Source organism: Macaca mulatta, chromosome 2, assembly GCF_049350105.2.
Source record: "Macaca mulatta isolate MMU2019108-1 chromosome 2, T2T-MMU8v2.0, whole genome shotgun sequence".
Lineage (NCBI taxonomy): Eukaryota > Metazoa > Chordata > Mammalia > Primates > Cercopithecidae > Macaca > Macaca mulatta.
The window spans coordinates 22,701,183-22,716,484 of record NC_133407.1 but is presented as its reverse complement, the minus strand read 5'-3'; the positions used below and the strand labels follow the sequence as shown (position 1 = coordinate 22,716,484).

General features: G+C 39.8%; 1 protein-coding gene across 3 annotated transcripts in view; it reads right to left on the bottom strand.

The window, feature by feature from the left end:
• The window catches only part of NGLY1 (N-glycanase 1), a 67,355-nt gene that overhangs the window by 42,687 nt on the left and 9,366 nt on the right, over positions 1-15,302 (bottom strand). For all 3 annotated transcript variants that reach the window (XM_015132298.3, XM_015132300.3, XM_015132302.2), the window contains exon 3: positions 2,226-2,471. In XM_015132298.3, the coding sequence (XP_014987784.2) occupies positions 2,226-2,471 (246 nt within the window). The remainder of the gene's footprint in view (positions 1-2,225; positions 2,472-15,302) is intronic.

Below are 15,302 nucleotides of genomic sequence, written 5' to 3'. Positions count from 1 at the left end.
TCAACAATAAAAAGGAACACAATACTGATATATCCTACAATATGAAGAATTTCAAAAATGTTACACAAAGTAAAAGTCAGAAACAAAAGATTATATACTATGTAATTCTATTAACATAAAATGCCCAGAAAAAGTAGCAAGATTAACTTTCTAATAATCACCACCACTATCATCATTTATTCAGCATCAATATATTCCAGTATTTTGTATCTTAAAAGCTTACTGGCAAATGTCAACATCAGTGACTATCATCTTGACTTATACATCAACATTTTACTTGATATAGTTTTAACCAAAAAAACACAAACAAAACAAAACAAAACAAAAAAAATAGTTATAAGTTCACTAGGACTTATCTAGTTTATACACAGGTCAAATGCTTTAAAAACTATCTCTCTGGCTCCCTGACTTTGGTACATTTTAATTCTCAGTATCTCCACTCAAAATGGGCAAGGTAGAAGAAAACTGTCAAATTCTGTAGTATAGCAACTAATGATAAAAGCATAATTAACAAAACACTTTTAAGAAATACGTATATTCAAGTGATCCACAAATAACCAAGAGTTGTCAATGAAAAACAAGATTCATTCTAATTTCTCTCAACTTCTTTAAGAAATACAGAAGATATTTTGTCTGAAGGACTAGAGTAGTAAGAATTGATATATACTAGCCTATTAATAGCATACCTCTTTGAGAAAGTTTACTTTCTTCTACACTAGAATGTGTTTTGCCAGTAGAACGACATTCTGTTTTTAGTGTAGTGTTTAGAGGCTTTCTGGTGACTGACAGGATTTTAAACACCTGAAACTATATCTGAATTGTAAGGTTAAGAACTGGAAAAAAAAAAAAGGGCTGGGTGAGGTGGCTCACGCCTGTAACCCAGCCATTTGGGAGGCCAAGGTGGACAGATCACTTGAGGTCAGGAGTTTGAGACCACCTGGCACACATGGAGAAACCCCGTCTCTACTAAAAATACAAAAAATTAGCCAGGTGTGGTGGCAGGTGCCTGTAATCCCAGCTACTCGGGAGGCGGAGGCTGGAGAATCTGTTGAACGCGGGACGGGGGGTTGCAGTGAGCCAAGATCGCACCATTGCATTCTAGCCTGGGCAACAAGAACTCCATCTCAAAAAGAGAAAAAAAAAAGCAAAAATTAGCCAGGAGTGATGGTACGTGCCTGTAGTTCCAGCAACTCAGGAGGCTGAGGCACAAGAATCACTTGAACCTGGGAGGCAGAGGTTGCAGTGAGCCAAGATTGTGCCACTGCACTACAGCCTGGACAGAATGAGACTCTGTCTCCACAAAAAAACAAAAAAACAAACAAACAAAAAAAGAGTTTAAAGAAGATTCAGAAAATGTGAATGGCTTTCCTGAGCCAGAACACTAACAAAATACTACTTAGCCCAGGAAAGAGATATTTTGTAAAAAAAAAAAAGTTTGCAAACTTTTTGCACTATGTGCATTTTAAACTGTAATACTGCAATTAAAAAGATAAAGTAGGAAATTCTTATTCTAACACTGTAATTGGAAAACTCCTAAGAAGAGGTGTTAAAAACCAAGAAGGATGTTAAGTGAGCTTCTGTAACTGTACCAACCTTAACTGCAAAACTGATGAAGACCTAAGGTATTCAAAATGGAATGCACATGATCTCAGGGGGCATAAAAATCCATTGAGGTGCTTGTTAGACTTACAGAACTATCACAAGAATTTTTCTGACAGTAAAAACTTAGGAGAAGAATATGTAAAGACCTTGGTCAAAAGGGATTTTTGTAAACAGGATAATTTCCTATCAAATAGAATCATTTCGGCTTATCAAGAATGCCTGTAAGTTTGACTTTAGTTCTTCACAAGTATATATACGGTGTATACCAATAACAAAATTTCACTAATTTGCCAGCATCCACTATCATTAAATTAACGCATTCTTAATTACCTTAAACCTAAAGAAGCTTTTTTATTGAATTAAGGTATTGATAATGGCTGTGTTGTTGGAAATATCCCCACAGTGAATGGCAGCAGGTATAATTTAGATCAGAAGTATTAATGCAGTAGAGGAAATTTGACAATTTTTTAAAGAGCTGAAGAAATTTGGATGTTTTAGAGTTATAAGAACCAAGAATAAAATATGGTGCATAAATTGAGGAATAAATCATGACACATTCCAAAGCTTTTGCTATTTCAACATTTTGAAAGAAACAGTTAAAGAAGGTTTAATTCTAACATTACCGTTGAAGCAGATGGTGGATCTGGTGACTGCCCTTGACGGTTCCTTGTGTGCTGGTTTAACCCACTGGGATTTGAAGACGGTGTTGTAGGAAGCTGGGTACTGGCTGCAGGTTGCTGAGATGACTCTACTTTGTGGCTCTTATTTGAGCCATCCAATCTGCTGCTTCTCTCTATGGCAATCAGGTCACGAATTTTTTGCAGCTGCTCCACTGAAGCTTTTTTAGGAAAGATGAGATGTGTTTCTCCCTGGAATTTATAAAATTAGAAAAAATGTGAACCTTTGCTTTATGCAGTCATTCTTTTGTGCATACACACACATACACACACACACACACAGACGTATAATGAAACCAATAGTATAGAATGCATGTTTCTAAAATCATACTGTTTTCTTACCATTATTGTTATTTTTAAATACAGTCTAAGGTAAATAATGCCTAAACATAAACCACAAAATTATAAAAAAAATTTATCTCTTTTTGGGCATTTAATCTTTAGCCTATTTAATGTGGTTCAAAGGACCTTCAGGAAAAAATATTTGATCTTCTAGAAACAATAAGTCAGATGGCTTCATAACGGTTGCAAAAATGCATATTCCTATCCTCTCTGCAATAGTATATGATACTACTATTCTCTATGAAATTCCCTATGAAATAATAATGACAGTAGAGATACAGCCACACAAAAGAACCCAGGGTCACATAAAACCAATAAGAAGTTATCTAACAACCTTTGAATCTTGTTAATCTGAGTCTTTAAAGAATAGCTACATGATTAGAAGTCTGTGTATGGGGCCCACTAATTTTTCCAAGGTAACAAAAAGTACACCCTGATAGTCAATCCAAAAGTATGGATGGTTAACAGTAATAGAAAGGTAATCTGAAGAAAACAAAAAAAATTAAAACTATGTCTTTGAGTAACGATTCATTTAAAGAATACCTACAAATATGCTGAGAATGCTTTAAAATAAAATGCTACAACAAATTCTATAATGTAAAACAGTAAATTACAAAACAAGAAAAAAGGTGAAATGAAATGAAAATTTATTCGATCAAATTTCTGGATACTGAGAACAATGTTAAAACAGTAATTTCTCCAACTGCAAATGAGATAAAAAGTTGCAGCTGGGCATGGTGGCTCACGCCTGTAATCCCAGCACTTTGGGAGGCCCAGATGGGTGAATTACCTGAAGTCAGGGGTTCGAGACCAGCCTGGCCAACATGGCAAAATCCCGTCTCTACCAAAAATACAAAAATGAGCCGGGCATGGTGGCAGGTGCCTGTAATCCTAGCTACTTGGGAGGCTGAGGCAGGAGAATTGCTCGAACCTGGGAGGCAGAGGTTGCAATGAGCTGAGACGACACCACTGCACTCCGGCCTAGGTGACAGAGCGGGCTCAGTCTCAAAAAAAAAAAAAAAAAAAAAAAGTTGCTAGAGCCTGCAGTACACAACCTGCAGATCATGAGCATTTAAATTAAACTCCAAAATCGACAATATTACTGAATTTCCCTGGTGACGGCAGACCTATAGGAATCAACTGAACAAGACATTACTCAATGACATGAAAGTCAATTTCATTTGAATCCTTTTTAAAAAGCTGGAAAAGACCAGCAAGCTCCATGTATGATTCATAATTGCTATAACAAAGATAACTACAATGTATTGTCTTCGTGTGTTCTAGGTACTGTGCTAGGCTTTTTTTTCTCTGAGGCAGGGTCTCCCTCTGTTACCTAAGCTGGAGTGCAGTGGAGTGATCAAAGCTATAACCTCAAACTCCTGGGCTCAAGCGATCTTCCATCCTCAGCCTCCCAGTAGCTAGGACTACAGGTGCATGCCACCACACCTGGATGATTTTTTTATTTTTTGGAGAGACAGGGATCTTTCTCTTTTGGCCAGGCTGATTGCAAACTCCTAACCTCAAATGATCCTCCCATCTCAGCCTCCTAAAGCAAAATGCTAAGCATTTTAAACACATTATCTCAAGTAATACTAACAACTACCCTGAAAAGTAGGTATTAGATTAATACTCACTTTTTTTTTTTTTTTTTTGGTAGATAGTTTTGCTCTTATTGCCCAGTCTGGAATGCAGTGGTGCGATCTCGGCTCACTGCAACCTCCGCCTCCCGGGCTCAAGCGATTCTCCTGCCTCAGCTTCCCGAGTAGCTGGGATTATAGGCATGCGCCACCACGCCTGGCTAATTTTTGTATTTTTTAGTAGAGACAAGGTTTCACCACGTTGGTCAGGCTGGTCTCAAACTCCTGACCTCAGGTGATCTGCCCACCTCAGTCTCCCAAAATGCTGGAATTATAGGCGTGAGCCACCGCGCCTGGCCAATACGCATTTATTATATGAAAATACAAAGGCTCGGGGAAGTTAAACAACCTGCTCGAAGCCACAGAATAACTGGCAGAGCAGAGATTCAGACTCCATGACCTTAATCGTTATGCTATAACTGACTCCATCTTCTACTGAACAGAGAGCAAAACCCACGAGCTTAAACAAATAGTTGAAGGGAATAAGCAGACAACATTTGTACAATTGTAACGATTAGACGACTGCCAAAAATTGTAACACAATGCTTTTTCAACATTAGAAAGAATCTTCCTACATCTAGGAGGAGGCCTAGGAAGAGAAACCAGACATCTGGTTTAAAACCAAATATAGAGGCATCTGATCTCATACTGTTACTGGAACAGCACTGAGAAAGGCAAATAACTCCATGGACAGAGAAGGAAAAAGAGCATGACAGGTTATTTAGATACAGTCTCAGTCCACAACTCAGAGAGGGCCCCATTAAGACAGAAATGCTGCTCATGCCATGCTCCCTTCCCTTCAATCTCCTTACAACCAGTCCTAAAAGAAGATATAATTATAGTCAAAGTGTCTAAATCAAAAAATTTAACCAACAGCACTGTTATTTTCATAAATGGACAAAATTATAAGCTTAATGCACTAGATGTAATAACATTTTAAGAAATCAAAAAGAGGCCAGGCGCGGTGGCTCACGCCTGTAATCCCAGCACTTTGGGAGACTGAGGCGGGTGGATCACCTGAGGTCAGGAGTTCTAGACCAGCCTGGCCAACATGGTGAAACCTTGTCTCTACTAAAAGTACAAAAATTAGCCAGGCATGGTGACAGGTGCCTGTAATCCCGGCTACTCAGGGGGCCGAGGCAGGAGAATCACTTGAACCCAGGAGGTGGAAGTTGCAGTGAGTCGAGACAGCGCTATAGCACTCCAGTCTGGGGGACGAGAACGAGACTTTGTCTCAAAAAACAAAACAACAACAAAAAAAGGCTGGACGCAGTGGCTCACGCCTGTAATCTCAGCACTTTGGGAGGCTGAGGCAGGCAAATCACGAGGTCAGGAGTTCGAGACCAGCTTGGTCAACACGGTGAAACCCGTCTCTACTAAAATACAAAAATTGGCTGGGGGGTGCCTATAATTCCAACTACTTGGGAGGCTGAGGCAGGAGAATCACTTGAACCCAGGAGGCGGAGGTTGCAGTGAGCCGAGATCGTGCCACTGCACTCCAGCCTGGGCGACAGAACTAAACTCCATCTCAAAAAAAAAAAAAAAAAAAAAAGAGAAATCAAAAAGAATTCTAGTATTTAACAAATTTGTTTCTCAAGGAATTTTTGTTGAGACAATTCTTACTACAGGATATTTAGCAAACCTGACCCTGACTACTAAATGCTGAAAATATCATCCAGTCAACAGAACAACCAAACTGCCCTAGCAAATTTCCCATTCTCATCTTCAACAGGTTGAAGAAAGAGGTGCAGGTGGAGGGGGCAGGTATGGCTCGTAGTGGAAAACTACTTCACTGAGATAAACTGTAGGGTCACATATCCATTTGGAACCCAATCTTTTTCATTTCAACATCACTCTCAGAAACTGTCATAAAAAAGAATGCAGCCTCAGAGACAAGTGGGCCTAAAAGTAACCAGAATTTTAACATAGTTGAAAATTTTGGGATAGGTCTTAGGTTCATACTCCATTTTCAAAAGCCCAGCACGCTGGGAAAATCAGATATCCATACGCAAAAGAATGAAACCAGAACCCATCTATTTCTCACCATATAAAAAAATCAAATCAAGATGGATTAGAGTCTGGGCACGGTGGCTCGTGCCTATAATCCCAGCATTTTGGGAGGCTGAGGCAGGTGGATCGCTTGAGGTAGGGAGTTCGAGACCAGCCTGGCCAACATGGCAAAAACCCGTCTCTACTAAAAATACAAAAATTAGCCGGGCGTGGTGGTAGGTGCCTGTAATCTCAGCTAGTCGGGAGACTGAGGCAAGAGAATCACTTGAACCCCAGAGGCGGTGGTTGCAGTGAGCCAGGATCACACCATTACACTCCAGCCTGGGTGACAGAGCAAGACTCCATCTCAAAAAAAAAAAGATGGGCCAGGCACGGTGGCTCATGCCTGTAATCCAAGAACTTTGGGAGGCCGAGGTGAGTGGACCACCTGAGGTCAGGAGTTCAAGACCAGCCTGGCCAACATGGTGAAACCCTGTCTCTACCAAAAATAAAAAAGAAAAAGAGCTGGGCGTGGTGGTGGACACCTGTAATCCCAGTTACTCGGGAGACTGAGGCAGGAGAATCGCTTGAACCTGGCAGAGGCTGCAGTGAGCGGTGACTGTGCCACTGCACTCCAGCCAGGGCAACAAGAGGCGAAACTCCATCTAAAAAAAAAAAAAAGATGGATTAGAGACTTAAGTGTAAGACCTTAAACTATAACCTTAAACTATAAGACTACTAGAAGAAAATATTGGGAAAACACTTCAGGAAATTAGTCTGGGCAAAGATTTCATGAGTAAGATTTTTTTTTTTTTTGGAAGCGGAGTCTTGCTCTGTCGCCCAGGTTGGAGTGCACTGGTGCAATCTTGGCTCACTGCAACCTCCATTCTCCTGCCTCAGCCTCCTGAGTAGCTGGGACTACAGGTGCCCACCAGCATGCCCGGCTAATTTTTTGTATTTTTAGTAGAGACAGGGTTTCGCCGTGTTAGACATGGTCTCAATCTCCTGACCTCGTGATCCGCCCACTTCGGCTTCCCGAAGTGCTGGGATTACAGGCGTGAGCCACCACGCCCGCCCTCATGAGTATGACTTTAATAGCACAGACAACTAAAGCAAAAATTGACTAAAGGCATCACATCAAATTAAAAAGTTTATGCACAGCAAAGGAAAGAACAAACAATGTGAAGAGACAAACTAGAAAGTGAAAGAAAATATGTGCAAACTATTCAAATGACAAGGGATTAAGAACCAGGATACAAAAGGAACCAAAACAACTTAATAGCTAAAAACAAATCTCATTTAAAGATGAGCAAAAGAGGCCGGTGTGGTGGCTCACGCCTGTAATCCCAGCACTTTGGGAGACAGAGGTAGGTGGATCACTTGAGGTCAGAAGTTCGAGACCAGTCTGGCCAACATGGTGAAACCCCATCTCTACAAAAAATACAAAAGAATTAGTCGGGCAAGGTGGCGTGCACCTGCAGTCCCAGCTACTCAGGAGGCTGAGGCAGGAGAATCACTTGAACTTGAGAGGTAAAGGCTGCAGTAAGCCGAGATTGTGCCACTGCTCTCCAGCCTGGGCAACAAAGTGGGACTCTGTTTCAAAAAATAATTAAAAATAAAAATAAAAACGAGCAAAAGATCTGAATAGACATTTCTCAAAGGAAGACATACCATTGGCTAACAGGTGTATGAAAAAAATGCCTAACATCACTAATTATCAGAGAAATGAAAATCAAAACCATAATGAGATATTATCTCACTCCAGTTAAAATAGTTATTATCAAAAAGACAGAAAACAAATGCAGGCAAGGATGCAAAGAATCTTTTTTTTTTGAATTTTTTTTTTATTATTATACTTTAAGTTCTAGGGTACATGTGTACAACGTGCAGGTTTGTTACATATGTATACATGTGCCATGTTGGTGTGCTGCACCCATTAACTCGTCATTTACATTAGGTATATTTCCTAATGCTATCCCTCCCCCCTCCCCCATCCCCACAACAGGACCTGGTGTGTGATGTTCCCCTTCCTGTGTCCAAGTGATCTCATTGTTCAATTCCCACCTATGAGTGAGAACATGCGGTATTTGATTTTCTGTTCTTGCGATAGTTTGCTGAGAATGATGGTTTCCAGCTGCATCCATGTCCCTACAAAGGACATGAACTCATCCTTTTTTATGGCTGCACAGTATTCCATGGTTTATATGTGCCACATTTTCTTAATCCAGTCTGTCACTGATGGACATTTGGGTTGATTCCAAGTCTTCGCTATTGTGAATAGTGCCACAATAAACATACGTATGCATGTGTCTTTATAGCAGCATGATTTATAATCCTTTGGGTATATCCCCAGTAATGGGATGGCTGGGTCAAATGGTATTTCTAGTGAATGAACTCCCATTCACAATAGCTTCAAAGAAAATAAAATACCTAGGAATCCAACTTAGAAGGGATGTAAAGGACCTCTTCAAGGAGAACTACAAACCACTGCTCAGTGAAATAAAAGAGGACACAAACAAATGGAAGAATATACCATGCTCACGGATAGGAAGAATCAATATTGTGAAAATGGCCATACTGCCCAAGGTAATTTATAGATTCAATGCCATCCCCATTAAGCTACCAATGATTTTCTTCATAGAATTGGAAAAAACTGCTTTAAAGTTCATATGGAACCAAAAAAGACCCCACATTGCCAAGACAATACTAAGCCAAAAGAACAAAACTGGAGGCATCATGCTACCTGACTTCAAACTATACTACAAGGCTACAGTAACCAAAACAGCATGGTACTGGTACCAAAACAGAGATATAGACCAACGGAACAGAACAGAGCCCTCAGAAATAATACCACACATCTACAGCCATGTGATCTTTGACAAACCTGACAAAAACCAGAAATGGGGAAAGGATTCCCTATTTAATAAATGGTGCTGGGAAAATTGGCTAGCCATAAGTAGAAAGCTGAAACTGGATCCTTTCCTTACTCCTTATACGAAAATTAATTCAAGACGGATTAGAGACTTAAATGTTAGACCTAAAACCATAAAAACCCTAGAAGAAAACCTAGGTAATACCATTCAGGACATAGGCATGGGCAAGGACTTGACGTCTAAAACATCAAAAGCAATGGCAACAAAAGCCAAAATTGACAAATGGGATCTAATTAAACTAAAGAGCTTCTGCACTGCAAAAGAAACTACCATCAGAGTGAACAGGCAACCTACAGAATGGGAGAAAATTTCTGCAATCTACTCATCTGACAAAGGGCTAATATCCAGAACCTATAAAGAACTCAATCAAATTTACAAGAAAAAACCAACCCCATCAAAAAGTGGGCAAAGGATATGAACAGACACTTCTCAAAAGACATTCATATAGACAACAGACACATGAAAAAATGCTCATCATCAGAGAAATGCAAATCAAAACCACAATGAGATACCATCTCACACCAGTTAGAATGGCAATCATTAAAAAATCAGGAAACAACAGGTGCTGGAGAGGATGTGGAGAAATAGGAACACTTTTACACTGTTGGTGGGACTGTAAATTAGTTCAACCATTGTGGAAAACAGTGTGGTGATTCCTCAAGATCTAGAGCAAATAATCTTTTATACATTGTTAGTGGGAATACAAATTAGTATGTAAACTAAGAAAAAGAGTATGAAGTTTCCTCAAAAAAACTAAAAATAGAACTACCATATGATTCACTAATCCTACTGCTAGGCACATATCCAAAAAAAGTAATCATTTTTAAATGATCTTTAATTTAAAAAAAAATTCTTATGCTTAATTTTTAAGCATTTTTAATTTTTTTTAATTCTATTTTTTTATTTCAATAGGTTTTTGGGGAAGGGGTTGGTTTCTGGTTACATGGATAATTTCTTTAGCGGTGATTTCTGAGGTTTTGATGCACTTATAACCCGACTAAATGTATAGTCTTTTATCCCTCGCACCCTTCCTACTCTTCCCCTCTCCAAGTCCCCAAAGTCCACTGTATGGTTCTTAGGCCTTTGTGTCCACATAGCTTAGCTCCCACTTGTAAGTGAGAACTTATAAGTGAGAACATACAATGTTTGGTTTTCCATTCCTGAGTTACCTCACTTAGAATAATGGTCTCCAATTCCATTCAGGTTGCTGATGCCATTCAGGTTGCAAATGACATTATTTCATTCTTTTTTTATAGCTGAGTAGTATCCACAGTATTCCACTTTTTTATTTGAGACAGAGTTTTGCTCTTGTCACCCAAGTGGGAGTGTAATGGCATGATCTCAGCTCACTGCAATCTCTGCCTCCTGGGTTCAAGTGATTCTCCCCTCAGCCTCCTGAGTAGCTGGGACTACAAGTGTCCACCACCATGCCCAGCAAATTTTTGTATTTTTAGTAGAGATGGGGTTTCACCATGTTGGCCAGGGTGGTCTTGAACTCCTGACCTTGAGTGATCCACCCACAATGGCCTCCCAAAGTGCTAGGATTACAGCCATGAGCCACTACGGCCTGGCCTCCACATTTTCTTCATCCACTTGTTGACTGATGGATTGATTCCATATTTTTGCAATAGCAAACTGTGCTACTATAAACACGCGTGTGCAAGTATCTTTTTCATATAATGACTTCTTTTCCTCTGGGTAGATATCCAAGTACAGGAATTGCTGGATCAAATGGTAGATCTACTTTTAGTTCTTTAAGGACTCTCCACGTTGTTTTCCATAGGGGTCATACTAGTTTACATTCCCACCAACAGTGTAAAAGTTTTCACTAACATCTCTTATTTTTTGATTTTTTAATTATGGCCATTCTTGCAGGAGTAAGGTGGTGACACACTGTGGTTTTGATGTGATTTCCCTGATAAAGATGTTGAACATTTTTTCATATGTTTATTGGCCATTTGTGTATCTTTTGAGAACTGTCTATTCACGTCCTTAGCCAACTTTTTGATGGGATTTTTTTTCTCACTGATTTGAGTTCCTTCTAGATTCTAGATATTAGTCCTTTGTCAGATGCCTAGTTTGTGAAGATTTTCTCCCATTCTGTGGGTTGTCTGTTACCTATGCTGATTATTTTAGCTGTGCAGAAGCTTTTTAGTATAAGCTCCATCTATTTATCTTTGTTTTTATTGCATTTGCTGTTGGGTTCTTGGTCATGAAGTCTTCATCTAAGCCAATGTCTAGACAGGTTTTTATGGTGTTATCTTCTAGAATTTTTTATGGTTCCAGGTCTTAGATGTAAGTCTTTCATACAGCTCCAGCTGATTTTTGTATAAGGTAAGAGATGAGGATCCAGTTTCAATCTTCTGCATGTGGCTTGCCAATTATCCCCGCACCACTGAATAGGTGTCCTTTTCCCACTTTATGTTTTGTTTGCTTTGTTGAAGATCAGTTGGCTGTAAGTATTTGGCTTTAATTTCTGAGTTATTTATTGTATTATATTAGTCTATGTGCCTATGTTTATGCCAGTACCATGCTGTTTTGTTGACTATAGTCTTGTAGTATATTTTGAGGTCAAGTAATGTGATTTGTCCAGATTTGTTTTTTCTTTAGTCTTGTTTTGGCTATGTAGGCTGCTTTTAAAAATTTTAGAACTGTTTTTTTCTAGTTCTATGGAGAATGATGATGGTATTTTGATGGGAATGGCACTGAATTTGGAGATTGCTTTTGGTAGTATGGTCATTTTCACAGTATTGATTCTACCCTTCCATGAGTATGGGATGTGTTTCCATTTGTTTGTGTTGTCTATGATTTCCTTCAGCAATGTTTTGTAGTTTTCCTTGTAGAGGTCTTTCACATGCTTGGTTAGGTATATTCCTAAGTATTTTATTTTATTTTATTGAAGCTATTATAAAAGGAGTTCTTGATTCTCAGCTTGGTCGCTGTGGTGCACTAATAGTGCTACTGATTTGGGTACATTAATTTTGTATTCTGAAACTTTACTGAATTCACTTATCAGCTCTAGGAGCTTTTTGGATGAGTCTTTAGGGTTTTCCAGGTATACGATCATATCATCAGCAAAGAGCAACAGTTTATTCCTCTTTACCAATTTTGATGTTCTTTATTTCTTTCTCTTGTCTGACTGCTCTGGCTAGGACTTCTAGTACTATGTTGAATAGAAGTGGTGAAAGTGGGCATCCTTGTCTTGTTCTGGTTCTCAGAGGGAATGCTTTCTGCTTTTCCCTATTCAGTATACTGTTGGCTGTGAGTCTGTCACACACAGCTTTGATTACCTTAAGGTATGTCCCTTCTATGTCAATTTTGCAGACCTGTCTAGTGCTATCAGTGAGTACTGAAGACTCCACTTTTATTGTGTTGTCGTCTATCTCATTTCTTAGGTCTAGTAGCAATTGTTGTATAAATTTGGGAGCTCCAGTGTTAGGTGCATACATATTTAGGACTGTAATACTTTCCTGTTGAACTAGGCCTTTTATCATTATATAATGCCCTTCTTCGTTTTTTTTTAATTGTTGCTTTGAAGTCTGTTTTGTATAAGAATAGCTACTCCTGCTGGCTTTTTGCATGGAATATATTTTTTCACCCCTTTACCTTAAGTTTATGTTAGTCTTTATGCATTGAGTCTCTTGGAGACAGAGAATACTTGGTTGGTAAATTCTTACTCATTCTGCCATTCTGTGGAGCATTTAGGCCACTGACATTCAATGTTAGTACTGAGATGTGAGGTACTATTCTAGTGATCATGCTAGTTGTTGTGTGAATACTTTGTTTTCTGTTTTTTTTTTTAATCATGTTATTTATTGTTTTAAAGGATCTGTGAGATATATGCTTTAAGGAGGTTATATTTTGGTATTTCAAGGTTTTATTTCAAGATTTAGAGCTCCTTTTTAGCAGTTCTTGTAGTGTTAGGTTGGTAGTGGCAAATTCTCTTGACATTTGTCTGAAAAAGACTATCTTTCCTTCATTTATGAAGCTTAGTTTTGCTGGATGCAAAATTCTTGGCTGACAATTATTTTATTTAAAGAGGCTAAAGATAGGACCCCAATCCCTTCTAGCTTATAGGGTTTCTACTGAGAAATCTGCTGTTAATCTGATAGGTTTTCCTTTATAGGTTATCTGAGGCTTTTGCCTAAGGGCTTGTAAGATTATTTCCTTTGTCTTGACTTTAGATGACCCGAGGACTATGTGCCTAGGTGATGATCTTTTTGAGATGAATTTCCCAGGTGTTCTTTGAGCTTCTTGTATTTGGATATGTAGATCTCTAGCAAGGCTAGAGAAGTTTTCCTCAATTATTCCCTCAAATATGTTTTCCAAATGTTCAGATGTATTTTCTTCCTCTAGAACACTAATTATTCTTGGGTTTGGTCGTTTAACATAATCCCAAACTTCCTTGGGGCTTTGATCATTTTTTAAATTCTTTTTTGTCTTTGTTGGATTGGGTTAATACAAAAGCCTTATCTTCGAGCTCTGAAGTTCTTTTCTTCTACTTGCTCAATTCCATTGTTGAAACTTTCCAACATATTTTGTATTTCCCTAAGTGTGTTCTTCACTTCCAGAAGCTGTAATTGTTTTTTATTTATACTATTTATTTCTCTGGAGATTTTTTTTCATCCATATCCTGTATAACTCTTTAAATTTCTTTCAGTTGGTATTCATCTTTCTCTGGTGTCTCCTTGAGTAACCTAATAATTGACCTTCTGAATTCTTTTTCTGGCAATTCAGAGATTTCTTCTTGGTTTGGATCCATTGCTACTATGCTAGTGTGATCTTTTGGGGATGTTAAAGAACCCTGTTTTGTCATATTACCAGAATTGTTTTTCTGGTTCCTTCTCATTTAGGTATAGACTATGTCAGAGGAAAGATCTGGGGCTCAAGGGCTGCTGTTCAGATTCTTTTGCCCCACAGGGTGGTCCCTTGATGTGGTGCTCTTCCCTTCCTCTAGGAATGGGGCTTCCTGAGAGCTGGACTGCAGTGATTGTTATTGCGCCTCTGGGTCTAGCGACCCAGTAGAGCTACTGGGCTCTGAACTGGTATTAGAGAGTGTCTGCAAAGAGTCCTATGATGTGATCTGTCTTCAAGTCTCAGTCATAGACATCAGTTCCTACTCTGATGGAGGTGGCAGGGGAGTGAAGTGGACTCTGTGTGGGACCTTGGTTGTAGTTTTGTTTAGCGTGTTGGTTTTCTCGAATTCCAGGTGTGCTGGCAGTAAAGCTGTCACGTGGTCAGACTCAGGACCTCTGGTTAACCAGGATGTTACAGGTGGTGGAATCAGCTGTTGTTTTTTCCTTTCTTGGAAAGGAAGTGATGCTCAGCCAGGAGGTGATGCTTTCAAGACAGCATCAGCTACAGTAGTATCAAGAGGATATAAGCTTGCCCTAGGGTTGCCTGGATAAGCATTTGGGTTTCTCAGGCAGTGGGCAGGGCCATAGAGCTCCCAAGAGATTATGTCTTTTCTCTTCAGTTACCAGGATGGGTTGAGAAAGACCATCAGGTGAAGGCAGGGTTAGGCGTGTCTGAGTTCAGACTCTCTTTGGGTTGGGCTTGTTGTGGCCGCTGTGGGGGATGGGGGTGTGGTTCTCAGGCCAATGGAGTTATGTTCCCAGGGAGGTTATGGCTGTCTCTGCTGCGTCATACAGGTTACCAGGGAAGTGAGGGAAAGCCAGCAATAACAGGCCTTACCGCACTCCCACGCAGCCAGAAGGGCCAGTCTCACTCTCACCATGAGCCACCCATAGCACCATGTTTATATCCAGACAGTGTGCGCAGCACTGAGATTTTGCCCCAGGCTACAAGTCTCCCCACTGATAAAGCAATCAGGGCTTTCAGGCTTCACCCCTCTCCGTCTGCCTTGGCTTCTGTGCTTCTATCTGCATTTCCTCTTTGCCACCTCCCCTATACTCCCCAGTCCAGGAAAATTCGTTTTCAGCTGCAAGTTTCATTCTCCCTGTGGTCCTTCCCCAATTCCACTGGCAGCCCTCCCCAAGGACCCCTGTGAGATAAAGTCAGAAATGGCTTCCTTGGTGGCCAGGAGTGCCTGCAGGCTCTTCTCGCCACTTGTTCTACTTTTGTATTTCGCTCAGCTCTCTAAATTCATTTCAGCTCTAGGT